Source organism: Propithecus coquereli, unplaced genomic scaffold, assembly GCF_000956105.1.
Source record: "Propithecus coquereli isolate 6110/MARCELLA unplaced genomic scaffold, Pcoq_1.0 Scaffold709, whole genome shotgun sequence".
NCBI classification, from domain to species: domain Eukaryota; kingdom Metazoa; phylum Chordata; class Mammalia; order Primates; family Indriidae; genus Propithecus; species Propithecus coquereli.
Genome location: NW_012153163.1, coordinates 204,961 through 232,168, shown reverse-complemented (window position 1 = coordinate 232,168; position 27,208 = coordinate 204,961). Strand labels below are relative to the sequence as shown.

The 27,208-nt window shown below is 46.5% G+C and overlaps 4 protein-coding genes and 1 pseudogene across 5 annotated transcripts in view; 3 read left to right on the top strand and 2 right to left on the bottom strand.

Moving 5' to 3' along the window:
* The window catches only part of LOC105824023, a 5,070-nt pseudogene extending 2,213 nt beyond the window's left edge, over positions 1-2,857 (top strand).
* Positions 2,858-7,763: 4,906 nt separating this feature from the next.
* CD14 (CD14 molecule) lies at positions 7,764-9,269 on the bottom strand. The gene is made up of 2 exons (XM_012661372.1): positions 9,099-9,269; positions 7,764-9,012 (listed from the first exon to the last, which is right to left on the bottom strand). Exons 1-2 carry the CDS (start codon positions 9,099-9,101, stop codon positions 7,888-7,890), a joined length of 1,128 nt encoding a protein of 375 aa, XP_012516826.1. The 5' UTR covers positions 9,102-9,269; the 3' UTR covers positions 7,764-7,887.
* Positions 9,270-12,606: 3,337 nt separating this feature from the next.
* On the top strand, positions 12,607-18,044 carry TMCO6 (transmembrane and coiled-coil domains 6). 2 transcript variants are annotated; one of them, XM_012661370.1, is made up of 12 exons: positions 12,607-12,782; positions 12,930-13,042; positions 14,659-14,774; positions 14,860-15,043; positions 15,302-15,406; positions 15,577-15,662; positions 15,887-16,003; positions 16,223-16,334; positions 16,451-16,637; positions 16,750-16,844; positions 17,212-17,379; positions 17,628-18,044. In XM_012661370.1, exons 1-12 carry the CDS (start codon positions 12,698-12,700, stop codon positions 17,739-17,741), a joined length of 1,482 nt encoding a protein of 493 aa, XP_012516824.1. In that variant the 5' UTR covers positions 12,607-12,697; the 3' UTR covers positions 17,742-18,044. The 2 variants fall into 2 exon arrangements, with proteins under 2 accessions (XP_012516824.1, XP_012516823.1); XM_012661369.1 differs by having other exon boundaries at positions 15,302-15,662; positions 15,915-16,003; positions 16,227-16,334; positions 17,628-18,010.
* On the bottom strand, positions 18,004-20,774 carry NDUFA2 (NADH dehydrogenase (ubiquinone) 1 alpha subcomplex, 2, 8kDa). The gene is made up of 3 exons (XM_012661371.1): positions 20,518-20,774; positions 20,289-20,395; positions 18,004-18,312 (listed from the first exon to the last, which is right to left on the bottom strand). The coding sequence occupies exons 1-3, from the start codon at positions 20,616-20,618 to the stop codon at positions 18,221-18,223; spliced, it is 300 nt and encodes a 99-aa protein (XP_012516825.1). The 5' UTR covers positions 20,619-20,774; the 3' UTR covers positions 18,004-18,220.
* A 44-nt stretch (positions 20,775-20,818) lies between these two features.
* Positions 20,819-27,208, top strand: part of IK (IK cytokine, down-regulator of HLA II) — a 12,514-nt gene continuing 6,124 nt past the window's right edge. Inside the window, exons 1-8 of the mRNA XM_012661367.1 lie at positions 20,819-20,962; positions 21,475-21,541; positions 23,146-23,238; positions 23,748-23,807; positions 24,633-24,800; positions 24,972-25,086; positions 26,069-26,139; positions 26,258-26,304. Coding sequence (XP_012516821.1) covers positions 20,947-20,962; positions 21,475-21,541; positions 23,146-23,238; positions 23,748-23,807; positions 24,633-24,800; positions 24,972-25,086; positions 26,069-26,139; positions 26,258-26,304 — 637 coding nt within the window. The 5' untranslated portion in view covers positions 20,819-20,946. The remainder of the gene's footprint in view (positions 20,963-21,474; positions 21,542-23,145; positions 23,239-23,747; positions 23,808-24,632; positions 24,801-24,971; positions 25,087-26,068; positions 26,140-26,257; positions 26,305-27,208) is intronic.

Below are 27,208 nucleotides of genomic sequence, written 5' to 3'. Positions count from 1 at the left end.
AAAAAAAAAAAAAAAAAGAAAGAAAAAGGAAAAACCAAATAAACTACATTACATAAAATTTGCCATTTTAAGTGTACAATACAGTGGTATTAATCACATTCACAATGTTGCGTAACCATCACTACTATTTACAATGTTCTCATCTTCCTAAACAGAAACTCTGTACCCATTAAACAATAACTCCCTATATCCTCTTCCCCTAGACCCTGGTAATCTTTACTTACTGTCTCAATGAATTTACCTATTCTAGATATTTAATATAAGTGGAATAATACAATATTTTTGCTTTTGTTTCTGGCTTATTGCACTCACATAATGTTTTCAGGTTCATCTATGTTGTAGCATGTATCAGTACACCATTACCTTCCATGGCTAAATAATATTCCCCTGTACGTATATACCACATTTTGTTTATCCATTCATCTGTTTATGGACACTCTAATTGTTTCCATGCTTTGACTATTGTGAATAGTGCCGATATGAACATTTTGGTACAAAATTTTGTTTGAGTACCCCTTTTCAATACTCTTGAGTATATAACTAGGAGTAGAATTATTGGATTATATGGTAATTAATTATGTGTCTAAATTTTTTTTTTTTTGAGTCAGGGCCTTGCTCTGTCACCTGGGCTAGAGTACAGTGGCGTCATCATAGCTCACTGCAACCTCAAGCTCCTGAGCTCAAGTGATCCTCCTGCCTCAGCCTCCTGAGTAGCTGGGACAAGCGTGCATCACCATGCCCAGCTAATTTTTCTATTTTTTGTAGAGATGGGGTCTTGCTCTTGCTGAGGCTGGTCTCGAACTCCTGAGCTCAAACGATCCTCCTGCCTTGGCCTCCCAGAATGCTAGGATTACAGGCATGAGCCACTGTGCCTGGCCCTGTTTAACTTTTTGATGAACTACCAAACTGTTCTCCATAAAGACTGCACCATATTACATTTCCACCAGTAATGTATGAGGGTTCATATTTCTCTACATTCCTGCCAATATTCATTTTTCGTTTGTTTATTTGTTGATTAGAGTCATACGAGTGAAAGCGAAGTGGTATCACATTTTTTATTTGCATTTTCTTAATGATCAATGATTTTAAACACCTTTCACATGCTTTTTAGTCATATAGCTTCTTTGTAGCAATGTCTATTCAAGTTCTTTTCCCGGTTTCTAATTTGATTATTTTGGTTTTTGGCATTTTACTAATGAATAACAACGTTGAGCATCTTTTCATGTACTTGGTAGGCATTTGTATATCTTCTTTGGAGAAATGGCTATTCAATCCTTTCCCCATTTTTTATTTGGGTTGTTCGTCTCTTTGTTGCTGAATTTTAAGAACTGTCTATATATTCTGGATACTAAACCATAACCAGGTATATCATTTGCAAATATTTTCTCCCGTTTTGTAGGTAGCATTTTTACTTTGTCTGATAATGTCTTTTTTTTTTTTTTTTTTAGACACAGTCTCACTCTGTTGCCTGGGCTAGAGTGCCGTGGCGTCAGCCTAGCTCACAGCAACCTCAAACTCTTGGGCTCAAGTAATCCTTCTGCCTCAGCCTCCTGAGTAACTGGGACTACAGGCATGAGCCACCATGCCCAGCTAATTTTTTATATATATGTATATTTTTAGTTGTCCAGATCATTTCTTTCTATTTTTTAGTAGAGACGGGGTCTCGCCCTTGCTCAGGCTGGTCTCGAACTCCTGACCTTGAGCGATCCACCCTCCTCGGCCTCCCGGAGTGCTAGGATTACAGGCGTGAGCCACCGCGCCCGGCCTGATAATGTCTTTTGATGCACAAAAAGTTTTTAATTTTGACGAAGTCTAGTTTATTAATTTTTCTTCTATTGCTCAGGCTTTTGGTGTCATATCTAATAATCCATTGCTAAATGAGAGGTCATGAAGATTAGTTCCTATGTTTTCTTCTAAGAGCTTTATAGTATTGGCTCTTACATTTAGGCCATTATTCCATTTTGAGTTAATTTTTGTATATAATCTGAGGTAAGGGTCCAACTTCATGCATCTGCATGTGGATATCCAGGTGTCCCCTGCCATTAGTTGAAAAGACTAGCTGGGCACGGTGGCTCATGCTTATAGTCCCAGCTATTCAGGCAGCTGAGTTGGTAGGATCGCTTGAGCCTGGAAATTTGAGGCTGCAGTGAGCTATGATCTTGGACAGAGCGAAACTCCACTTCTTAAAAAAAAAACAAAAAACCAAGACCAGGGTTTCCTCACTGATTGCTCTTGACACCCTTGTCAAAATCAGTTGTCCATAGACACATGGGTTTATATCTAGACTCTTGTTTCTATTCCATTGATCTCTAAGTTTATCCTTATGCTAGTGGCATCCTGTCTTAATTACTGTTGCTTCACAATGTGTTTTGAAATCAGGAAGTGTGAGTCCTCCAACATTGTTCTTCTTTCACAAGATTATTTTGTCTATTTTGTATCCATTGAAATTCCATATAAACTTTAGAATAAGTTTGTCGTTTTATACAAAGAAACCAGCTTAGGTTTTTATAAGTATTTCATTGAGACTGAAGAGTAGCAGCCACGGCTGTGCGCTACCCCATGGCCCTGGGCCTCAACAAGGGCCACAGGTGATCAAGCACAGGAGGAAGCCAAGGCACAGCCACCGCTGTGGGCACCTCAACAAGAATACCAAGTTCAGGTGGGGCATGATCTGAGAGGTGTGTGGCTTTGCCCCATACGCGAGGCATGCCATGGAGTTGCTCAAGGTCTCCAAGGACAAACGGGCCCTCAAGTTTATCAAGAAAAGAGTGGGGGCACACACATCCTCACCAACAGGAAGTGAGAGGAGCTGAGCAAACTCATTGTGGCCATGAGGAAAGCAGCTGCCAAGGACTGAGCTCCCTCTCTCCTCTAGGCATAATAGACCCTTATGGAAAATTTGTGGTTCTGTTCAGCAGCCTCCCTGGCATTGGGAGGGAGGGAAGGTCCAGTCTGTCCATCTGTTTGGGAACCACCCCTGGGCAGGACCACACACCCTCCTGGATCTAAGCCCCCATCCCAGGGCAAGGGGCCAGGGCAAGGGGCCAGGGCAAGGGGCAACAGGTGCAGAAGCAAGCAGTAAATAGCTCATATGCACCAGGGGAGAAAAAAGGAATTTCATTGAATCTATAGATGCATTAGGAGAGAATTGCCATCTTACAATATTAAGATACATGGGCATGGGATGTTATTCCATTTACTTAGATCTTTAATTCCTTTCAACAACATTTTGTAGTTTAGGAGTGTAAGTTGCTCTTCTTTTGTTATATATATTCCCAAGTATTTATTCTTTTTGCTGCTATTGTAAATGGAATTGTTTTCTTAATTTAATTTTCAGAATGTTCATTCTAAGTGTATTGACATACGATGGATTTTTCTATATTGGTCTTGTATCTTGCAACCTAGCTGAACTTGTTAACTGGTTCTAATGTATTTTAGTGAATCCTTAGGATTTTTAATATACATGACCATATAATCTGTGAATTTAGATAATTTTACTTCCTACTTTTCAATCTGGATGTCATATATTTCCTTTTCTTGCCTGGTTTTTATGGTCAGAACCTCTAGTATAATGTTGAATAGAGGTGGTGAGAACATACATCCTTGTTTTCTTGTTGATCATAGGGCAACAACATACAGTCTTTCACTATTAAGTATGATTCCAATTAATTTTTTTGCAGATGTTTTTTATCATACAAGGAAGTTCCCTTCTTTTCCTTTCGTTGAGTGATTTTTCATGAATGTTGTTTAATTTTGTCAAATTCTTCTTCTACATCTATTTAGATGATCACGTACTTTTATTTCTTATTCTATTCATCTGATGTATTACATTGATTTTCAGATTTGTTTTAAATTTTCTTTTTTTTGTAGACACAGGGTCTCACTATGTTGCCCAGGCTGGAGTGCAGTGGCATGCATGGCTCACTGCAGCTTCCAACTCCTGGGCTCAAGCCATCCTCCCATCTCAGCCTCTAGAGTAGCTGGGACTACAAGCATGTGCCACCATGCCCAGCTAATTTTTTTATTTTTTATAGAGACAGGGTCTGGCTGTGTTGCCCAGGCTGGTCTCAAACTCCTGGCCTCAAGTGATTCTCCTGCCCTGGGCTGGAATTAAAGGCATGAGCTACCACACCCAGCCTGATTTTCAGATGTTAAACCAACCTTGCACTCCTAGGATAAATCTCAATTGATCATGGTATATAATTCTTTTTATATGTTGCTAGATTTGTTTGCTAGTATTTTGTTGAGGATTATTGTGTCCATATTCATAAGAGATATTTATTTGTAGCTTTCTTTCCTTGTTATGTCTTTGTCAACTATTCTTTCTTAAACATAACCACAACACCATGTCTGTCATACATAATATCGTACCTAAAAAAAAGAACTAGCAGGCTGGGCGCAGTGGCTCACGCCTGTAATCCTAGCACTCTGGGAGGCTGAGGCGGGCAGATTGTTTGAGCTCGGGAGTTCGAGACCAGCCTGAGCAAGAGCGAGACCCCGTCTCTACTAAAAATAGAAAGAAATTAATCGGACAACTAAAAATATATAGAAAAAAATTAGCCGGGCATGATGGCAGCTACTCGAGAGGCTGAGGCAGAAGGATTGCTTGAGCCCAGGAGTTTGAGGTTGCTGGGAGCTAGGCTGACGCCATGGCACTCACTCTAGCCCAGGCAAAAGAGTGAGATTTTGTCTCAAAAAAAAAAAACAAAAAAAAAAAAAACAAAAAAGAACTAGCAATTTTTAAACAGCCTTGAAAATTCAAGTCAGTGTTCTATTTCTTCCACTGTATGTGATTTTCAGTGGCTTATAAAGAATCTCCCATGATCTGGTGTAGGAGGAGCTCTGAGCATTACAAGAAGTGGCCATGGGGTTTGTGTTGGAAAAGAGAAGATGGGATAAGAGAGAGAAAAAGCTTTTTTTTTTTTTTTGAGAGCAAAAACTATTGACTTAGTATAGAAAAGAACTAAAATCTGTTTGGTTCCAGATGACAGAACAGGAACAAAAGAGGAAGTTACAGGAAACCCGATTTGGGATCAGAAAAGGAAGTCCTATGACTGTAATATTCCACCCTTTCAGCATAAAATCCGTCACACCACACCAAATATCTGACCACAAAGTGCCATGTAGAAGTGGAGCCCTTGCTTTTCTCAGTACATCTTTCCTTCCTTGCCACACTTCCTCTGTTTATGGCACATTAGTTAGCCTTGTTTGTTTAGCTCAACTTGCTCAATCTTTGGGCCTTGCTGTGGTTGCTCTGCACCCCCACACCTGACCTTGGATGAATGAATCCTGTTCCCAGGCTTCTGGGTACTGTCAGAAAAAAAAAAATCACAGGCCTTGAGACTGGAACCGTGAAACATAGTTTATGGTCTTCAAACTCAGTTGAGCAAATCTTTTTATTTGACCTTAGTGAAGTAAAATGCTATTCATTGTTTTCTCACTTTCCTCGTAGTCCAGTCCTCAGTCCACCCCTCTCATTGAATCAATGAAATCAATAAAGATTTATGAAGTACCTGCCATGTGCTAGATACTGCTGTAGGGGCTGGAGATTCAGAACTGAACAAGAGTGACACTCTCTGGTCTCATTGAACTTTCAACCCAATAATAAATACAGATATAAATAAAGAAGACAATTTCTGATAGAGGTAAATGCTATGAAGAAAATAACACAGGATATTGTGGTAGAAATGATGGCAGGAGGGGCTTCTTCAGACAGGGTGATGTTTGAGATGAATTCTAAACAATGAGAGGATGGCTGCCATTTTACGATCTGTGGTTAGAGCTTCAATTTCATACTCCTGCTGCTGCATCTACCCACCAGCATCTTCACCCAGATACTGCTGCCTTCCAGCATGGGACTATGAGTTGACTGTTTTTGTTCTTACTCTAAGGCCAACCCCTTCACTTGTGATCTAGGTACCAGTCCCTTTTAGCTACTCAAGAACACTGCTCTAGGCTGGGCGCGGTGGCTCATGCCTGGGTGACTTAAACAACAGAAATTTATGTTCTTGCAATTCTGGAGGCTAGAAGTCCCCGGTTAATGTGCCAGTGTGATTAGCTTCTGGTGAGGGCTCTTGCTGACTTGTAAATAGCTGCCTTCTCACTGCGTCCTCACATGGCCTTTCTGTGGTCCTGGGATTGGGAGAGAGCACATGTGAGCTCTCTGGTGTCTCTTCTTATAAGGACACTAATTCTGTTGGATCAGGGACCTACCCTTATGACCTCACTCAACCTTAATTACTTCCTTAGAGGCCCCATTTCCAAATACTGCCATACTGCGGGGCGGGGCTTCAACATATGAATTTTGAGGGGACACAAACATTCAGTCAATAGCACCTACCACCTAAGTAAAATCTGAACTCCATATGAACAGAAACTTCTGCTTTATTCCAGCTCTATTCCCAGGACTAGCATAGTGCCTGACACACAACAGACACTTGAATGAATGAATGTGTCCAGTGTCCATTACCATGACCTGCAGCTCTACTAAGCCAGTTATAATTCCCAGGTTTGGTCATCTACTTTCAGGTTTCTACACCTTTAAATGTGCTGTCCATTTTTGCCTGGGACATCCTTCCTGAGGAAATGATATTCATGCCTCAAGATCCAGATTAAAGGTTTCATCTTCTTCAAAGCCTTCCTAGGACCACCTCCCTTTATAGAGTTGATTCCTTCCTTTTACTGAATCACAACTATCTTTTATGTATCTGTCTCCCTTACTGGATTGAGAATTCCCTAATGGCATCAATATTTCTGATTCATCTTTGTAGACCAGGCTTTCACCCAGGGCGTGAGGTGAAATAGGGGTTCTGTAACTATTTGATGTGTGATCAGAGCTTTTCAAATGTAAGAAACTGCTGTGATGTGATTAATTCTCTGCTACTAGAAATCTCCCAGTGGGCCAGTTGAAGGCCCTTCTCTAATGTCCCCGATGAGGCAGGTATCTAGCTCCCTGATGGATGTGGCTGCCTCTTTGTTAAATGAAGAAGTGACTCAGAAGAAACAGCACCTCTCGATGGCTGATGTCCTAGGTCTCTGAGTTAATATGATTTAGAGGGCACATCCTGTCGATTCTAAAGTTGTGAAGGGTCTGAGATGCTATCCTATTTGCAAATCAGAGTCAGCCGGAACAGGTTATCCACATATGTACTAACAGAACACAAGATCTCTGGTTCAGAGACAGACTATGTCTTGCATCAGTTCCCCAAGCCCAAATCCTTCATTGTACAGGAGAGCGACACAGGGAAAGCCACTGTACCTGTGGTTACGGAGGGCTTTTACAACACAAGAGAATTCTGAAATTATGAAACACAGAGCTTATGTAGGACAGGAAGCACCACTGGCCCCTTTTCCCTGGTGGGGGGTGAGGGGAGGGAGAGAGAGATAGAGACAGAGATGAGAGAGAGAGAAATCAAATGTCTTTGAGTCATATTATTTTTGAAAGGCAGAAGCTGGCTCTTGGAAAGTGCATGGGAGAGGAAACATTCCGTATCTTCCAAGTTCTGTTTACCATTCAAACATCCTTTAACCTAGGTGCCAGTAATTTGGTCAGAAAGCTCTGACTGCACAGACACTCATTATTTCTCCCACACAACCCTAGCCAGGCGACCTTTCCCTGTCCTTTATGCCCCTACAGTTCTTTTCAGGTGGGGTTTCTAGACAGTTAGGATGAAGAAAGTCTAAGCATGATGGATTCCCCATCCAGCACTGTGCCCAGGACACAGCAGACACCCAGTAAAGATCTGTTAAATAAATGACGTGGACCCATTGTTTAAGATTTTAATAAAGGTGGGGCAAAGGGTTGATTGACCAAGAAGTCCTGAACGTCCTGATGGAGCTCCCCTGAAGCCAGGGCAATCTGAGCCATTCATTCTTCTCCCTTGGGTCTTAGACAAAGGCCCGGACCCCTAGGAGCAGCACCAGGGTTCCTGACATCCCCACTGATAGGGGCGAAGGCGCACGGGCTGGGACCACGCTCGAACTCGAGTGCTCTTGGGGCTTAGAGGCTTCAGGGACCAGGAAGGGATTCCCGTCCAATGTCAGGTTATCCACCTTGGGCAGCTCCTCCGGCCGCGGCGCCCTATTCAGCCTGTTGTAGCTGAGATCGAGCACGCTGAGCTTGGCCGGCAGTCCTTTAGGCACCTGCTCTAGCCCAGCGAACGACAGGTTGAGGGAGTTTAGCGCGCTAGGCCAGACGCACTCGGCAGCGCCGGGATTTGCGGTTGCGCTCAGCGAGTTATGGCTGAGGTCCAGGCGGTGGGGCCGCACACCCGCCGCCGCCAGCGCAGCGCACACGGCTCTGGGCGTCTGCATCCCTGTGTTGCGCAGCGCTAGATTTTGGAGGGCCGGGAACTTGTGCGGACAGAGAGCCGCGGTCAGTCCGCGTTCGCCCAGTCCAGGATTGTCAGACAGGTCTAGGGTGGTGAGGGCCGGGAAGGTGCGGACCTGTTCGCAGGCAAAGGCTAGCGAGTGCGCGTCGGCAATGTTCAGTACCTTGAGCCCTGGCTTGAGCCACTGCTGCAGCTCGGCTAGCCAGGACCCCCCTGTCGCCCAAGACACGTTGCGGAGGCGCAAGGTGGAGAGCGCAGGCCCCGTGGCTTCCAGGGACGGCGGCGGCGGCGTGGTGCCGGTTACCTCTAGGTCCTCCAGCGTCAGTTCCTTGAGGCGGGAGTAGCCCAGCACACGCAGGACGCCCATCAGCAGCCGGGCAGGAACCCGAGCGGCCCCCACCGAGAGCCGCCGCACGCGCAGAGCCCTGACGGTGTCCGCGAACTGCCGCGGGTCGGCGTAGCCCTCGGCGCGCTTCAGAAACGGCTCCAGGCTGTGGCCGCCGCCGCGGATCTCCACCTCGACAGAAGCTATACACTGGAAGGCTTCAGACCAGTCGGGCTGAGAACCCGAGAAGTTGCAGGCGCAGCGGACATCTTCATCGTCCACCTCACAGGGCTCTGGCGTGGCCGCAGAAACACGCAGCAGCGGCAGTAGCAGCAGCAACAGGCAGGGCGGGCGCTCCTGGGGAGAGAGCAGGGGTCAGGGATGCCCCACGCGGTCCCTGGGTTTCCCCGAGGTGTCCTTCGACCCCAAGACCGTGCACTCACCATACTCGTCGAGTCCCTCAGGGCCCTTAGAGGCCCCGACAGGCTGTGGGAAGGACTTTGGCTTCTTTCCTAGACAGCGGCGCCCGCCGACTTCCAGGCTTCACGCGGGTGAACTCTTCAGCGGCCTCTGAGAGTTTATGCAATCCTGGAATGTCATTCTGTTTCCTTCTCTGCAAACGCTGGTTACATCCTCCCTCGTGTCCTCCCAACCGCCCCCCCTCACTTCCTTTCTGGGAAATATTGCAATGAAGGATGTTGCAGGTAGAGGGGTGGCAACAGGAAGGATTCTGCGGGGCATCTAGGGCGCTCTGTCCCAGGCAGTGTCCAGATGACTCAAGTGCCCCAGGCGGCAGTGAGTGAGTGCCCTGATGACTCAGGTGCTGGAGGCTTGTCTGGTAGTGATGGGGAAAGGATTATCCTCGGTGCTTTAGGCCAGTTCTGTACTCTTCACCCCCACCCCCAACATTCCCCCAGCTCAGCCTGATTAGTTTCTTCTACTTCTTCCTTGTCTTGGTTACTGTTAACCTCCTGCCACCCAAATCCAAGCCCTTGAATATCCTCAGATATTTAACCGGATGTGGAAGAGAGTGTGACCTTCATCTGTTAGCTCCAAGGGTAGAAGAATTAGGTTAGACCAACTTAGAAGGAAGTTGGTCTGAAGAAAAACTTCCCTTCCCCACCCCCCCGTTTTTTTTTTTTTTGCTTACTTATTCTTAGTTTAAGTAATAACTTTCTTAAAAGTAGAGGTGTTTAACAGAGACATATTGGTCAAGTCACTGGATCGCCTATAGTATCCATTTTCTGTCCTGAAATTGGGATGCAAGGTATTTCTTGTTTTTCTTTTCTCTTTTTTCTTGAGAAGAGGTTGCCCAGGCTGGTCTTGAACCTCTGGGCTCAAGGGCTCCTCCCACCTCAGCCTGGGATTACATGTGTATGCCACCGCACCTGGCTGGAAGCAAGGTATTTTGAACCAACTATCCCACTTATACCTTGCTCTCCCCTGCCCTCCCCTCAGAACAATTCCTGTGTCCTAGGAAGGAAGGGATGGGCCTCTGTTGAATGAGGATTAATTAGTAACTCACCTATTTTGCCCAGGAAAAAAAAAAAAGCAAGTGTCCGAGAGTGTAAGGATAGGGACTATGCATTTACAACAGCCCTCAAAGGTCCACACCCCTAGACATCTGGGGAAAGAACTACATGAAAATCTTTTAAATTCCCACTTCCCCTTTAATGGAGAAGTAGCTGCACATCTGCTACCAACCCAAACAAGGAGGCTCGTCACTGCCCTCTGCATGTCCTGTTGGACATACCCTGATACCCTGTGCCATGCCCCAGTGCCATGCCAGGTCATTGTGACATCCCTGAGGACTAAGATGTGAATATAGCTCAGTGTTAAATACATTAACCCAAAGTCAGACAGCCAGGCATGGCATCCAAGCTCTACCACTGAGGTTGTGAGACTTGGGCAGTTTCCGGGCCTTGGATTTCTGGGCTCCCCTTTGTAAAATGGAGATAATAGTAGTACCTGTCTGTGAGTAAAGTCCTTGGCACAGAGCGACATCCATTGAGGGTAGCCTTGATGCTATTCCTCTCTCTGAGAGTCTCTGCATTCAGTGAACTCAGGCCACTGAGGTCTAGCTCCTCATCACTGAAGGGAGACACTCTGGGTAGGGAGGTCCAAGCGAAGAGGGGCAAAGATCCCTAACTCCACCTTGATTCATCAAATACCTATCATTTGTCTATCAAGTTCTAGGGTTGGTGGAAAGCCCTGGGATGCAGACATGACCAAGACATAGTCCCTCAACTGCTCCAGTATGTGGGGGAAGCAAATATGAACCCAGAACTACAGCCCATAGAGCAGAGGACTCCTGCCATAGTGCAGAGGAGAAACCAAGGGCTCGTGGGGGCTCTGGAGAAAGGAACAGACAACCCTGTAGAAGACAGGACATGGGGCTGGTTCTTACAGTGTTAACAGTGTTGCCAGGCAGGTAGATGCAGAAAGGCAATTTGGGTAGCTGTAACTGTCTGAGCACACACTCTGGGAAGAACATAGATTTTGCCTAGAAACTTGTTTCATCTTCCCCACCAGGAGTAAGATTTAGAAGCCAGCCTGTTCAGCCTGGGCAACATAGTCAGATTCTGTCTCTAAAAAAAAGAAAGAAAAGAAAGAAAAATTATCCAGGGATGGTGGCACATGCCTATATACCCAGGTACTTGGAAGGCTGAGGCAGGAGAATCGCTGGAGCCCAGGAGTTTGAGGTTGCAGTGAGCTATGATGATGCCATTGCATTCTAGCCTGGGCAAAGAGCAAGGTCCTATATCAAAAAAAAAAAAAAAAAAAAAAAAGAAGAAGCCGGGCTGTTGCATGAGGAAGGGGTCCTATTCCTAGCCAGAGCATAGTACGTAACAGGTGCTCAATAAATAGCTGTCCAGGGGTTGGATGGATACTGGGCCTGGAGAGAAGACATGGAGGACAGAATGATGGTCTGTAGATATTTAACTGGCTGTTTTGTGGAAGAGATTACAGACTTCACTGATTGACTCTAGAATTAAATTCAAGGGAAGGATGTTGGTTTGAAGAACACTCTCTTTCCTGGATTCATCCTTACTTGTACCTTTGCCTAAGTAACAGCTTTCTAAAAATTAGAGGCCTCCCACAAAAAATTTTAAGTGCTACCAGGACCCTAATCTCTTGGAACTGTGAAGGGGTTGTGGGAGGAGACATTAAACAATTACACTGTAATTTAATGACAGCTGTGAAAGGGTTATAAAGAAGTAAATGGGGCCAGGCGCGGTGGCTCACGCCTGTAATCCTGGCACTCTGGGAGGCCGAGGCGGGCGGATTGTTTGAGTTCAGGAGTTCAAAACCAGTCTGAGCAAGAGCGAGACCCCCGTCCCTACTAAAAATAGAAAGAAATTAATCGGACAACTAAAAATATATAGAAAAAATTAGCCGGGCATGGTGGCGCATGCCTGTAGTCCCAGCTACTCCGGAGGCTGAGGCAGAAGGATTGCTTGAGCCCAGGAGTTTGAGGTTGCTGTCAGCTAGGCTGACGCCACGGCACTCTAGCCCCGGTAACACAGTGAGACTCTGTCTCGAAAACAAACAAAAAAAATAAGTAAATGGTGGGTCATCAGTGGGAGCGGTGTTATGGGTGAAATGGCATCGCGGTTCTTTTCAGAGGTCCAGGTTGTTTTGAACATTCATCTAAAGTGTGTTGTGGGTGGGGAGGTTGTGTCTGCTTAGTGGATAGTGATACTGCTGGCCTAGGGCTGTCGAGGTCGGGAACTAGTTCCTTTCTTTCCTGCAACTGGGAAGAGAAATCAGACGTCATGCCGAGGTGCTCCACCCTTGCTTCGCGCTCGGACCTGGTCCCGCCCCACCTCTATCCTTCACTCCGCCCCTTTCCCCGCCCACTCTCACTCCGCCCCGTGCCGTCCGCTCGCCGCGCTTCGCCGCGCTCCGCTCCGCCCCGCCCCCTCACGTCTGCGCCGCCTTGTACCGCCCTGTGCTGCGGCTGCGCTCTCGGTGCCATTTTGTAAGCCCTGTGGGGCTGTTGCGGCCCCTGAGCTGCCTGAGAATTTCCTGTAGCTCCAGCATGTGGAGCCGACGGCTGGGCCGCCTCAGGCCAGTGGTCTGCGGTGCAGAGGAGCTACGGCGCCGCCGGCGGGAGCGGGAGGCAGGTGTGGGCGGGCAAGGGAGCGCGGAAGGATAGGGGTACGGCGGTCGGAGATAGGGTGAGACACTTCTCCCTCAACACCCTGGCTCGGAGCAGCGGTTTCTGGGTCCTGGGCACCCTTTCCACGCTCAGCCTGCTCTTCTGCCCCCAGCACTGCGGAAGGCGCGGAGGGAGCAGCAACTGGTCAGCAAGAGGCTGTTGAGAGACGACGCCCCGGAGGAAGCCGGAGAGGGTGGTGTGGTTGTGATCCTTGGGGAAGCCGAGGTGAGGGGCAGGGCGGGGCGCGCGCTGCAGTCCACGCTCACTGGCGCCAAACTCCCGGGAGTATTGGAGGTCCACCCGAAACCTGAACGCGGTCCACTCTGCACTTAAACATCCATTCAGTGAGTCAGGCCACTGGGTAAGGCCAGAAACAGGGGACTCATCCTCCGCAACTCTTTGTCCCACATCTCCAAACAGTCCTTCAAGTCGTAGCCCATTTTACCTCCTAAAGAGCTTTGGAGTCTTTACATGCCTCACCATCGCAGCTGCTACCACCATCTGTTCCCTGCAGCAGCCTCCAAAAAGGTCACCCCGCATCTAAACTTGCTTCCCTCAATTCATCTCTTAAAAATACATAGAGACCAAAATCCTTCCTGTGACCTTCAGAACCCGTCATGGCCTAGCCTTTGCCTAACTCCAACCTTACCAGTTTACTCATCTCAGCTGCTGTCCTCTTTTCAGTTCCTGGAACAATATCAGGCTCTTTTCCTGTCTCAGGGCCTTTGCATGTTTCTATTGGTATTCTGTCTTGGTAGCTTATTTGTTTCCTGCAGAATATTAATCATTATCTAATTGTTTTCTTTTTTATTATCATCTCTCCAACTAGAGTTTTTTTTTTTTAGACAGGGTCTTGCTCTATTGCCCACGCTGGAGTGCAGCGGAGTGATCATAGCTCACTTTCTTCCAACTCCTCTCCAGCTAGCCTTTGAACCCAGGAAAACCTAGACACTGTCTTATTTGTCATCATTGAAAACCTAGATGCCTGCACAATATCTGGCATATAGTAAGTGCACAGTATTTATTAAATGAGTGAATGAAAGGATTTATTAATTCAGCAAGCATTGGGTATCCCTTGTGTTTGTATTGTACATATACATTGTATATGTACATTTACATATATATTTATGAAGCACTTATGCCTAAGTTATACTATTTATTCATTGTGTGCTTGCTTTATGCCAGGACACTGTGCTGGGCACTGAGGTACACAAAGATGAAAAGATAGAGTCCCTTTCTTTGAAGTGCTCACAGCCCAGTGAAGGAGAAAGATGTGCTACCACCTGTCATAATGGAAGGAAATACGAAGCACACAAGAAACTCCCGAGTCTGCCAAAGGAAGCCAAAAAGAGCTAACTTTCTGGAGGCAGTGATAAGCAGAAATCTCAAGAGAGTGGGAAGCTGGAGAGGATATCTCAGGCAGAAGGAATAGCATGTGCAAAAGCTTGGAAGTTTTAAAAAACAACTCATGCTAGGTGTTAGAGTGTAGATTGCATGGGGAGAATGGCTGGAGGGGTAGGTTTTGCCAGGCTGAGAGGTTTAAATACTGTCTTTGAAATAACTGTTTAAGAAGACAGGGTCGATACTGTTATTCTCGTTTTTCAAGTGAGGAAACTTAGGTTCAGGTCTCATGTAGAGTAAGTGGCTGGGCTGATATTGGAACTCAGTTCTGATTCTTCTCTTTACTCCACTGTAAGGTTGGTGCTTATTAGACATATTAGTATGAATGACAAGTTTTGAGGGTGGTGTGATATTGGAGGGTTCACAGGTGAAATGGGGAGAGAGAAACTCAGGACTTGCTCCCTGGCAACTGTGTGTTCTCCCTCTGCCCTGGGCTCCAGGTCCAGCAGTTCCTGAGGCTAGCCCAGAGGGGGACAGAGGAAAAGGAGAGAGAGAGGGCTTTGGTCAGCCTTCGTCGAGGCTTGCAGCACCCTGAGACACAGCAAACCTTCATCCGGTCAGTGTGGGTGGTGTGAGTGGGTGGCTGGAGGTCTGAGGGATGGACCACAGGCTAAGCAGGGCTTTGGTGCTCATTCATATAGGCTGGAGGGCAGCATGCGGATCCTGGTTGGGCTTCTGACCAGCAACCAAGCCCTGCTGCAGCTTGAGGCGGCTCGGTGCCTGCATGAGCTCTCTCATGCTGAGCAGTCTGTGGTGGCTGAGGCCTGCCTGCCAGCCACTTCTTACCTCCTCACCTACCTCTCCGGTCACAGCTCAGACTTCATAGTAAGCCCTGTTTCCTCCTACCTTGTTCTTTGTTTACCTGAAAAAATTGTGCCTTTGGGTCTAGTTTGAGCTGGTAGGTAGGGGGGAAGAAGAAAACCTGTTTCCCCCATGGCCACAGCCATCCATGCATACATCTGTTACCTCCCCACTCTCCCCTAAGCCTCAAGGACAGAGCCACTCCATCTTCCCCACTCCCCTCCTCCCCACCTCCCTCATGTAAGATGGGCCAAGCCCAGTGCTTTTGTTGCCTGCTCTCAGGAGCTGTGTCTGTATACACTGGGTAACCTGATCGTGGAGAGTGAGGCTGTGAGAAGGCAGCTCCTGCCACAGGGCATCGTTCCAGCCCTGGCTGCCTGTATCCAGGTGAGTTCCTCCTGTCTCCCTCCCTGGGGAACCCTCCCCTTGCTCCTCTCCACATGCTCCACCTACTTTGGTTATGTAGCTCCATCCTTTGCTCTGTGCCAAGGGCCGGAAGTCTCAGGAGACCTTATGACCCAGCTTCTAGAGTCAGATCCTTACCTGTCTACTTCTAGTCCCCCCATGTGGCTGTGCTGGAAGCCCTTGGATATGCCTTGTCTCAGCTTCTACAGGCTAAGGAAGCTCCAGAGAAGATCATTCCGTAAGTAAAATTGTGTCTTCAGATGTACAATCAGAGGTCACCCACTCAGTAGTATAGCCCCTAGATGCCTAGCTATCTGATTTCCAGGGCTGTTGCACTTTTTAACTCCATGTGTCTGGCTAGGAAGGGCTTTGGGTTGGGCATTTTCCCACCTGTTACCAGGGTTTGGGAAGAGCTACTGGCATCTTCATGGTTCCTACTCACAGCCCTGCTTCTGCCAGCAGCTCCATTCTGGGCTCTACTCTCCCTCAGCACATGCTGCAGTTGTTGCAACCTGGCCCAAAGCTGAACCCTGGGGTCGCTGTGGAGTTTGCCTGGTGCCTTCATTACATCACCTGCAGGTAACACAGGCCAGTTGTGAAAGTGCCACAGATCTTCCGTGGGGCTCCTCCCTTCCATGACACTCAAGTCTTTGAACTTCAGTTTCTGGAATTGCTATAGTGAGCCTTCATCCCTCCATGGTCCTCTTTTTGGAGCCCAAAAGACCCACAGACCTAGGCTGTTTCTCAATTGAAAGATGGAATTGACTGGCTAGTGACTACTTGCTTCCTGTTGCCCAGCCAGGTCAATAATGCCCTGCTCATCACACATGGGGCTCTGTCCACTCTGGGGCTTCTGCTGTTGGACTTGGCTGGGGCTGTCCAAAGAACCGAGGATGCAGGACTGGAGCTGGTAGGTGAAGAACACAGGTCAAAGTCTGGGAGATTGTTTCTTCATATTCTGCCATTTCTCTGGTGTGCAGGTAACCTCTTATTCCTTACACCCGACCCCCCAATTTGCCTTTGCAGCTGGCATGCCCTGTGCTTCGGTGTCTAAGCAACCTGCTAACAGAGGCAGCAGTGGAGACTGTGGGAGGGCAAATGCAGCTCAGAGATGAACGTGTTATGGCAGCCTTATTTATCCTTCTGCAGTTCTTCCTCCAGAAACAGCCCAGCCTGCTTCCTGAGGGCCTCTGGCTCCTCAACAACCTCACTGGTTAGATTCTGGGGTTATTTCCTCATGGCTTAGGCTGAGGTGGCTGGGATTGGGGGGTAGCAGCAGTTCAGGCTCCAGTTTAAGGTACTTCACCCTGCTACTTCTCTTTCAGCAAACAGTCCTAGTTTCTGTACCTCCTTGCTCTCCCTGCATCTGATTGAGCCTCTCTTGCAGCTGTTGCCAGTATCTAATGTGGTGAGCGTAATGGTATGTATTGGGTTCACTTGAGTCCAAGACCGGGTGGTCAGAGTGTAAACATACGGAGCAGTCCTGAGCCCCTAAAAGTACTTAGTTGAGAACTGGCAGGTAGTGTGGTGTGCCATGGCTTCAGGGCCATACCAGTCTAGGTGTGAGTCCCTAAACTGGATTACTGGTTACTATCCTTGTGCAAGTCAACTAACCATCTTAATATAATTGGGATAATAATTCTGCAGAGGGTATTTGTGGGGATTATAGAACGTGCATATAAAAGAGCTTGGCACCGTGCCTCGGCATGTGGTCAGCACTCTGTATATTTTAGCTATCGTCTTTGGCCTTCATCCTTTGTGGAGACTATATATGTATCTACCTGCAGGTGCTCACAGTTCTGTGCAATGTTGCAGAGAAGGGTCCTGCTTACTGCCAGCAGCTATGGCCAGGGCCCCTGCTCCCTTCCTTGCTGAACACGCTGGCCTTCTCTGACACTGAAGTAGTAGGCCAGAGTTTGGAGCTGCTGCATCTGCTGTTCCTCTATCAGCCAGAGGTAGTAGGTTTCTGGCCCTGGTCCCCAGGCACCCTGCTCTGAAGCCTCACCATGGCCCCTTCCCTTCCAGTCCTAATTATAGTTGCTTCCCTGGGACTGGCTAGCCTGTATATGCTCCTGGTTAGAACCTTTACCATCTTGTTGGGAGTGCACCCTCTTCCAAAAAGTGGGCTAACTCATGAAACTGTGGGAATCAAGTCTTAGTACCCAGGGATCCAGGTTTTAAACCCTTTCTTTCCTGCCCTCAGGCTATTCAGGCCTTCCTGCAGCAATCGGGGCTGAAGGCCCTGGAAAGGCATCAGGAGGAGGCCCAGCTCCAGGATCGTGTGCATGCTCTCTGTTGGACAGCTCTTCATGGGTGACCTGGCTTCTCAATTTATTTTGCTCCCCACCTCTGGCTTCTTTGCCTACTTTCTCTTAGGTGGAGCCCTCTGGAGGTTTAGGACCACAATGAGGTCTCATGTTCTCTACTCCCACACCTAAGCCAGGACTGTTGGACCCCAGGTCCTCCACTTTCACCCAGCACTGTCCAGGCAGAAGGACCAGATGGACTTAGTGTGGCCTCCTTATTCTGGGGCCCTGGAACCCCACACCCCACCTTTTTTTGCTTTAGCAGTGGGTAGCTTTTGATTAAAAAGAATAAAGTTTTATTTTTATACTAAACTGCCTTGCCTCAGTGTTTGCACAGTAAGGAGTCAGGAGTAGAATGAGGACAAGCACGCCCTGAGACAGCATTTTACAGTACAAGCTTTATAAGGAACAGAACACATTTTTCCATATTGTACTGAGTCTAGCAGAGCCCAGGCTCTGGAGCTCTTGCTTCTGATCCTCAGTGCAGGCTTCAGGCTTTGCCACTTAGCACATTCTCCACAGTTCTGGTTACCTGATCAGCACTGAAGTTGTTCAGTGAGACATTCTTCTCTTGGCCAAATGCTGAGGAGAAAGGGAGGTGGCTTGGTATTTATTCTGCACTGTGGAGGCTACCACGGTATAATAAAAGGTTTTTGTTTTTATCTTAATGTATTTGGAATGCCTAGAATTAATCCAGTGGGTCTCAAACACATCTTGGAAGCCCAGGTCCAGCTAGAATTTAGGTTGATTGTGAGTGCCCACAATGAGAAGTAAGGTGTTTCAGGGAGCCTTTAAGGGGCACTGTCGGCATTTATTTTTTTTATTTCAGCATATTATGGGGGCACAGATGATTAGGTTACGTATGATGCCCTTACCCTCCCTCCCCCCCAAGTCTGAGCTTCAAGTGTGTCCATTCCCCCGGAGGTATGCAGCACACTCATTGTTTGTGCATATGCCCGTCCCGTCCTCTGCCCTCCCCACGCCCAACATTTAATACATGTTATTCTTTTTTTTTTTTTTTTGAGACAGAGTCTCACTGTGTTGCCCAGGCTAGAGTGCCGTGCCATCATCTTAGCTTACAGCAACCTCAAACTCCTGGGCTCAAGCAATCCTCCTGCCTTAGCCTCCCGAGTAGCTGGGACTACAGGCATGCGCCACCATGCCCGGCTAATTTTTTCTATATATATTTTTAGTTGTCCAATTAATTTCTTTCTAATTTTAGTAGAGACGGGGGTCTCGCTCTTGCTCAGGCTGGTTTCAAACTCCTGAGCTCAAACAATCTGCCCGCCTCGGCCTCCCAGAGAGCTAGGATTACAGGCGTGAGCCACCGCGCCCAGCCTAATACATGTTATTCTTACATGTGCACTTAAATGTTGATCAGCTAATACCAATTTGATGGTGAGTACATGTGGTGCTTGTTTTTCCATTCCTGGGATACCTCACTTAGTAGAATGTTTAACCACTGTGAATAGTGTATTGCGTGGGCCTACCCTTGGCTGGGTGCCTATTCTCTGGGCTCTGTAGGCCATCTAGCATAATACCTAGCAGAAATTACTTGTGTCCGTCTCCCCTTGTAGTCTACTGGCTTTTGGAAGAACTCTTTTGCTCCATTAGCATGTGGCATACTACAGATGTCCACTATTAGAACCAATCTTCCTTAAGCGTGACTTCCCCACCCCAGATATTCCTAGGGTACAGTACAGTTAAAAACTGTAATTAAAATCCCGTTATTCAGCATGTATTAATTTTTTCCCCTAAGGTATTCTAGCAAATGTATAAATATTTATTGTATACCTACAATGTGTTAGGTGACATGATAAGAAATTTTCAGATTGTAATAAATAGGGAGAGGATAATATGATAAAGGCTCAAAAGGCAATGTTACATAACTGGTCAAGGAATGCCTTTTTGAGGCGGCAACATGTAAGTTCTGACAAGAATAATAACCTGAATAATAACAAGGAGCAAGCCATGGCAGTCTGGGAGGTAGGGGCATTCTAGGAAAGGGAAACAAATGTAAAGGCTCAATCCTGTTACATCCTAGCTGCATTACTTTAGGTATAGTCCATAAAGTTTTTATTCTGTTTTCTGATTTCTACAGTGAAAAAAAAGAATCCACTCCCTCATATGATTAATGAATATTAAATAGGAATTAGGCAGGAAAGCACTCAGCGCAGGGCCTAGCATTAATTCTCAGTATTATTGAGATTCTCACACACTACTTGGACTGACACTGGCTACGTGCTATTTGGAAGGACGTACACTGACGGGAATTGACTGGCATCCCTTCTCTATCTGAAGCCCATTTTTAACTACAAAAACATCAGCTCCTGGTCCCTATGCAGGACTTGGTCAGCCTGCATATGATGCTGCCTGGGATACAAAGCATCACATAACTGTGCGAATCTAAGTTTCTTCCTGGCAACAAGGCCAATAGCAAGGCTGAAGTCCGAGTTCTAGTTTGTCCACAGGTTTCTGCACGACTTTGGGCAGTTCCTGCTCTTTGCGAACCCTCATTCCCCCACCTGAGTCCCAGATCCCCGGCGTCCCGCGCTCACCGTAGCGGGCCCAAAGCTTGGGCTGCACATCCGAGCATTCGCGGATTAGGATGGGCAGGTCAGGGTTCGCCTTCTTCAGCTCGACATAGCGTTTCTCTATGAAGTCCCTGCGGGGCCGGGGAGAAAGCGCCGCGCGAGCTGTGGGCGCGGGCTTCCCCAAACACCCGGGAGGTCGAGGTCGTGACCCCGGCGTCCCGAAGCCCGCCCGCCTCACCACGCCGAGCCTCACCTGACGCCCTGGCTGCCGGGTGAGCGCTGGCATAAGTGGATGCGAATCTCACGCAGGCCCAGCCTTGCCCCAATTCCCCGACTAGCTGCGGCAGCCGCCATCTCTGCTAGCACTGAGGCCCCAATCCCAAGTCTTGCGGCGACGTTTTCCAGTCGGACCAATTGCGGACCCTCCGTCCTCAGCCATAGGTTGGATGACACAGGGGGCGGGGCAAAGTTCAGCCAATGACATAAAAATATTGTAGGGCGGGTGCGAGGTCTTCCAATTTCTCTTCGCTCAGGGTAGGGCCAAGGGGAGAGGCAGGAAGCGGAAAGGCTCAGAACGCAAAGCACTGTGGGTTGATTGCTGAGGTGCACTGTGGGAAAAGGCTTGTCGGTGAAGTGTTGTTGGAAGCTCGATCCTCGGTGTCGTTGAAAGACCGCGGACAAAATGCCGGAGCGAGATAGTAAGGCTTGGGTCATCCGCCTTTTCTTCCCTGAGGGACTCGGGGCACTTAGCGCGTTATTTTAACCTCTGAGCTTAAGCCCTGTATGTGTGTGCGTGACGCTTGGAAACTGGCGAAGCCGCTGGGATCCCAAGTGAGGCCAGACAGCTCCAGACTGTCCCCAAGCCTCATTCCTGCCCCAAGTGACGACCGGCGACTTTTATGTGTGGATCCCTTTCCGTGACCCCTGTCCCCTTATACATAGTTCTGGGTTGCACCCGTTTACCTTACACGTAGTATTTCAGATGTAATCTTCAGGAACTCTTTGCTGATCCTCCAGCTCAGATTTAAGGGACCCCTTTTCTGTGCTCTCACAGCTCCTTGTGTTTTCCCATTTCAGCAGTTATTATATCGTATTGACACTGTTGCAGTTCTTGCTTTTCTTCTGTATTGTTCACTGCCATATCCCCAATTTCTGCACGGGACCCAACACATAAGAGACTGATTAAATTAATATCAATTCTTTTTGTCAGGCGAGCCGTTTTCCAACCCTTTGGCCCCAGATGGTCACGATGTGGATGATCCTCACTCCTTCCACCAGTGAGTATTTTGTCATAGGACCATGGGAATGAGCTGGGCAGTGAGTAGAGTGGTGGTGGGGATGGTGAAAGAATTCTGAATGCCGCGACAGCAAGGATGGGCAAAAAAATGGTGCCAGTTGGGCCTTTATCTCTGTGAATCTTAACTGGGTCAGGCCAACTACGTAAGAGTATTAAAGGGGAAATCCAGGCAGGGAAGGTTCTAGTTTTTTATATGTGTTGTTTAATAGCACATTATATAGGAATTCTTCCCGTAGAAAATTAAAACAGGAAATAAGGATAAAGTTCTCTTTGATAGGCTGGGCGTGGTGGATCACACCTGTAATCCTAGCACTCTGGGAGGCCGAGGCGTGCAGATCGTTTGACCTAACCAAGTTTCCCTCAGTACTTTTCTGTATATTCCCACTTGTCCCTGTTGTATCTGGAGTTGATTTCAGTCTCTCTGCTTTAATGCAATAGTCTTCATTTCTATTATAATAGTCTTCAATAAAGTCTTCCTTGCGGGGACGAGGAACTTGATTAGATATCAAGGGTGGGGGAAAAGGAGCTTGATTGGATGTCAAGAATGGGGAGGATTTTTTATAAACTGGCTTAGCAGGATTCTTTTTTAAAATTGGGGTTAGCAGGCCAAGGAAGAGCCCTGGTCAGAAGAGTGCTGAAAGGAGTCTGACTGTAGTTTGGTCAAGGAGGGAGTCCTTGTCAGTATACCAGTTAAAATGGTCTCTTGTACCTTTAGTGTTGTCTGTCCCTCATTTGGGAAACACTATCACAGTTTAGTTATTCTCCAGTTAATAAACATTTAGTTTATTTCCAACTTCTTATTATATTCTTTTTCTTTTTTTTTTCAATTCACCAAATGCCTGGATCTAACATCTTATTATTTTCAGGGTTATAATTGAACCTGTTTTACAAGCCTTCTTATATACATATGCCAGTAATCGGGCAGGCTAAATCTACATAAATGGACTCTCTGGGTCATAGGATATATAGACTTAAGTTTTAATAAATACTGCCAAATTGCCCCCCAAATTGGTTATACTACTTTACATTGCCATAGGAGTGTATGAAAGTGTCCCTTTCTCAAATTCTCATTCATATTTGATTTATCAGACTTTTTAGTTGTTAACACTCTGATGCATTAAAAGTGGTATATCTGAGGCCGGGTGCAGTGGCTCACACCTGTAATCCTAGCTCTCTGGGAGGCCGAGGTGGGCGGATTGTTTGAGCTCAGGAGTTCGAAACCTGTCTGAGCAAGAACGAGACCCCGTCTCTACCAAAAATAGAAAGAAATTAATTGGACAGCTAAAAATATATAGAGAAAATTAGCCGGGCAAGGTGGTGCATGCCTGTAGTCCCAGCTACTCGGGAGGCTGAGGCAGAAGGATTGCTTGAGCCCAGGAGTTTGAGGTTGCTGTGAGCTAGGATGACGCCACAGCACTCTAGCCCAGGCAATACAGTGAGACTCTGTCTCAAAAACAAATGTGGTATATCTGTGTTTTAATTTGTATTTTCATGATTTCTAATAAATTTAACCATGATTTTTACATATTCCTTTTTCATTTCTTATTGGGTCATAATTTTTTAAATCTTTGCCTTTTCTTTAAGATCAAAACTCACCAATGAAGACTTCAGGAAACTTCTCATGACCCCAAGGGCTGCACCTACCTCTGCACCACCCTCTAAGTCACGTCACCATGAGTAAGTCTTTGGGTGATCCAGCCTCTCTTCTGTCTTTTTCTTGCTCCTTCCTGCTCCTTTCTACTGAACCAGAGTGTCCTGGAAACTAGAAGACTAGAGTCCTTTTTTGAACCCTGAGGTTCTGATTTTCTCCCTGTAGAGACTGAAGCTCCAGGGATGACTAGAATGCCCTAGTCTCACTGTTGCTCAGAATAGTTCCATGGACCATTTGTACTAGAGTTCCTGCTGGTGCAAATGGGCACATTTCTGAGCCTGTTTCAACCCTACAGACTCAGACTTTCTGTGGCAGATACCTTCGGATATATAGTGTTAATAGTCTCTCAGGTGTTTATGATGCTTTTTAAAGTTTGAGAACCTCTCACCTACAAACATTGACATGGATCTCTGCCTGATTGAAACTATTGCTTTGGTCAGTGTTCTAGGTCTTTCTTCAGTCCTCAGGGTCACTTTTTGGGGTTTCTGGGGCTGTGGACATATTTTGCTATCAATAAATTTTTTGTCTTTTCTAGGATGCCAAGGGAATACAATGAGGATGAAGACCCAGCTGCACGGAGGAGGAAAAAGAAAAGGTGAAGGAAGAGTGGAGGGATGTTAGGTTTTAAGGTCAATAGTGTTTGGGGTAGTGGAGTAGGAGCTAATTATGAGGCTAGAGACTGAGGTTTTCCTTTGTTGTATTGAGGTTCTCTGCTTCCTTAATGGAGAGGAGTGATACTTAGAGTGGCAGTATAGGGCTTTGGAGTCAGCCTGCTTATATTTTAATCTCATCTTTACCAGTTTCTTGCTGGATAACCTTGGGTATTTTGCTTAGTCTCTCTAATTCATGGATAGAATGGAGATGCAGTAGTGAGAATAACTCTTATTAGGTTGTCACAAGGATCAACTATAGTAGCATGTAAGCACTTAGCACTGGTGCCTGGCGTGTAGTAACCATTCAATCTTCGTTGCCATCATAATTACATCATCATTATTATTTATATGATACTTAACTTTCTACACTGAGTACTTCACTTTTCCTTCCTTCTTGGGGTGGACCAGCAGGGAATGAGTTATTGTCAGCTGAAATTTGAAAGGTGATAAAAATTCAGAACATTTTCTGATTGCTGTGTGGAAAAGTCTCTTGTAGAGAATTAGTAGAGTTGGGTGGCATTCAAGAATTCTGAAGTGACAGACGGAGTTTCCCAAGGTGGCATTGGAGCCGTATATCTATGAGCTCGAAGGAGCTGTAGTTCTAATTTTGAGGACTATCAAGAGGTGCCCAGCAGTTCTGTTAGGATATACATGAGCTTTCCCCATAGAGAGCAGGATGGAGATAATAGGGAAACAGGCAGAACAGTTCTTTCAACCTTCAGATGGCAGCTGTTGAGCCTTACACATTCACCTTTCTCTGGTCACAGTTACTATGCCAAGCTACGACAACAAGAAATTGAGAGAGAGAGAGAGCTAGCAGAGAAGTACCGGGACCGTGCGAAGGAACGCAGAGATGGTGTGAACAAAGATTACGAGGAAACTGAGCTTATCAGCACCACAGCTAACTACAGAGCTGTGGGCCCCACTGCTGAGGCGTGAGTACCTAGGGGACCCAGGGCATGGTTCCTTCAGCATCCTGGAGTCATGTAATCACCATATGAACTCTTCCTCCTACTTTCCATGCTCTGGAGCCCATACTAAGCGATTTCAGAAGGCACTTGCCACCCACAAAGGACTGTTCTAATGCAGCCTCTTTCATTATGCAGGGACAAATCAGCTGCAGAAAAGAGAAGACAGTTGATCCAGGAGTCTAAATTCTTGGGTGGTGACATGGAACACACCCATTTGGTGAAAGGCTTGGATTTTGCTCTGCTTCAAAAGGTGTGTGTCCTGGTGGGCATGTAGGGAGTAATACTAGAGTGCTGAATACTCTGGTATGGGCCTTGCAAGGGTAAGAGGAAGACTCCTGATGGTTCATACCATCTAGAAGAAGGGTTGAGGCCGGGCGCGGTGGCTCACGCCTGTAATCCTAGCTCTCTGGGAGGCCGAGGCAGGTGGATTGTTTGAGCTCAGGAGTTCGAAACCAGCCTGAGCAAGAGCGAGACCCCGTCTCTACTAAAAATAGAAAGAAATTAATTGGACAATTAAAAATACATAGAAAAAATTAGCTGGGCATGGTGGCGCATGCTTGTAGTCCCAGCTACTCGGAAGGCTGAGGCAGAAGGATCGCTTGAGCCCAGGAGTTTGAGGTTGCTGTGAGCTAGGATGACACCACGGCACTCTAGCCTGGGCAACACAGTGAGACTCTGTCTCAAAAAAAAAAAAAAAGAAGGGTTGAATGTGGGTACTCTATAGGACTGACTGCTACTTGTCCTTCAAGTATTAGCCTAAATTTTATTTCCTTGGAGAAGCCTTTCCTGATCACCCAGGGATGGTTAAGCTCCCCTACCCTTCACCTCCCTCTTCCTACAGCCTTGCATGGCCCTTCTATTTCACTTATCATAGCAGTTATTGCACATTGTTGAAATTAATTGTTTAATTTGTCTGTCTCACCTGCTATAAGCTCCATTACAGCAAGGATAGTATCTGTCTTGTTTAATATTGTGTTCTTAGTCTCTGGCACAGTGTGGTATAGTGGATGTTCAATAAATACATAAAGTGAATGAATGTGGCCTTTGGATCCTTGAGTGTAGCCTTTTGACTGAATCCAAATTTCATAGAACAAATCCTTTTAATAAAGAGATTTGTTCTGTGAAGTTTGGATTTGGTTGAGGGTCCTCACTTGGGGATCTGGAGGGCTACATGTGGCCTTGAGGCTGCAGGTTCCCCACCCCTGGCTAAACCCTACTTGCTTTCCTGTTAGGTACGAGCTGAGATTGCCAGCAAAGAGAAAGAGGAAGAGGAACTGATGGAAAAGCCCCAGAAGGAAACCAAGTAAGTAAATATCAGAGAAAGCTTAAGAGTTTAGAAGGGTGGGACCTAAAGTAGGAGCACATTTAGTGAAAAAAAAAAAAAAAACTCTATTTTTTTTTTTTTTTTTTTGTCTTTTCAGGAAAGATGAAGATCCTGAAAATAAAATTGAATTTAAAACACGTCTGGGTGAGTACAGAGCTTCTACACTAGTGACTGTACGATTCTAGGTGAATCGTAAGGACTTTAATGCTCTGGGCAGGGTATACTTCCTCAATCTCCTTTCTTCTTTCTTGCCCCTTAAACAACTAATTCCTGTTAAAATACTCTAATAAGACTCAGACATGGACTTAGTTATTTCAAATGTTATTTTATGTCTCCCCGATTAGATTGGAAGCTTTTTCAGGTTGAGGCTTGTGCATCAAAGGAGGTTAGCATGGTTAGTGTTTAAAAGCTCAAAATTTAGAGTCAGACCTGGGTTTGAATTCTGGTGATGAAACCATACTAGGTGTGTAATTTTAGGCAACTGGTTTTGCCTCCTGTTTGTTCACCTGTAAAAACTGGGTTAATACTTACCTCATGAGATTATTGTAGGGATGAGAAATGAAATATATAACATGCTGTCATATTGAGCAGGTATACAGCTGTTTTTTTTGTATTGTTTGTTGGTTTTTGTTTTGTTTTGAGACAGGGTCTTGCTCTATTGCCCAGGCTGGAGTGCAGTGGTGTCATTGTAGCTCACTGCAACCTCAGACTCCTAGGTTTAGCCTCCTTTTGCCTCAGCCTCCCAAATAGCTGGGACTACAGGTGCGTACCACCACACCTGGCTAATTTTTCTATTTTTTGTAGAGGCGGGGTCTTGCTTCAGGCTGTTCTTGAATTCCTAGCCTTAGGCAATCCTCCCACCTCGGCCCTCCCAAAGTGCTAGGATTACAGGCTTGAGCCATCCATACCTGGCAGCTGTTTTCTGTCATCATCAATATTACCTAAACCTCATCCTCCTTCCTCACAGGTTCTAATACAATGTGGGCACATAGTGCCCTGGAGAAGGCAATGTAGAAGAGTGGTTAGTAGCCCAGGCTTTTTTTTTTTT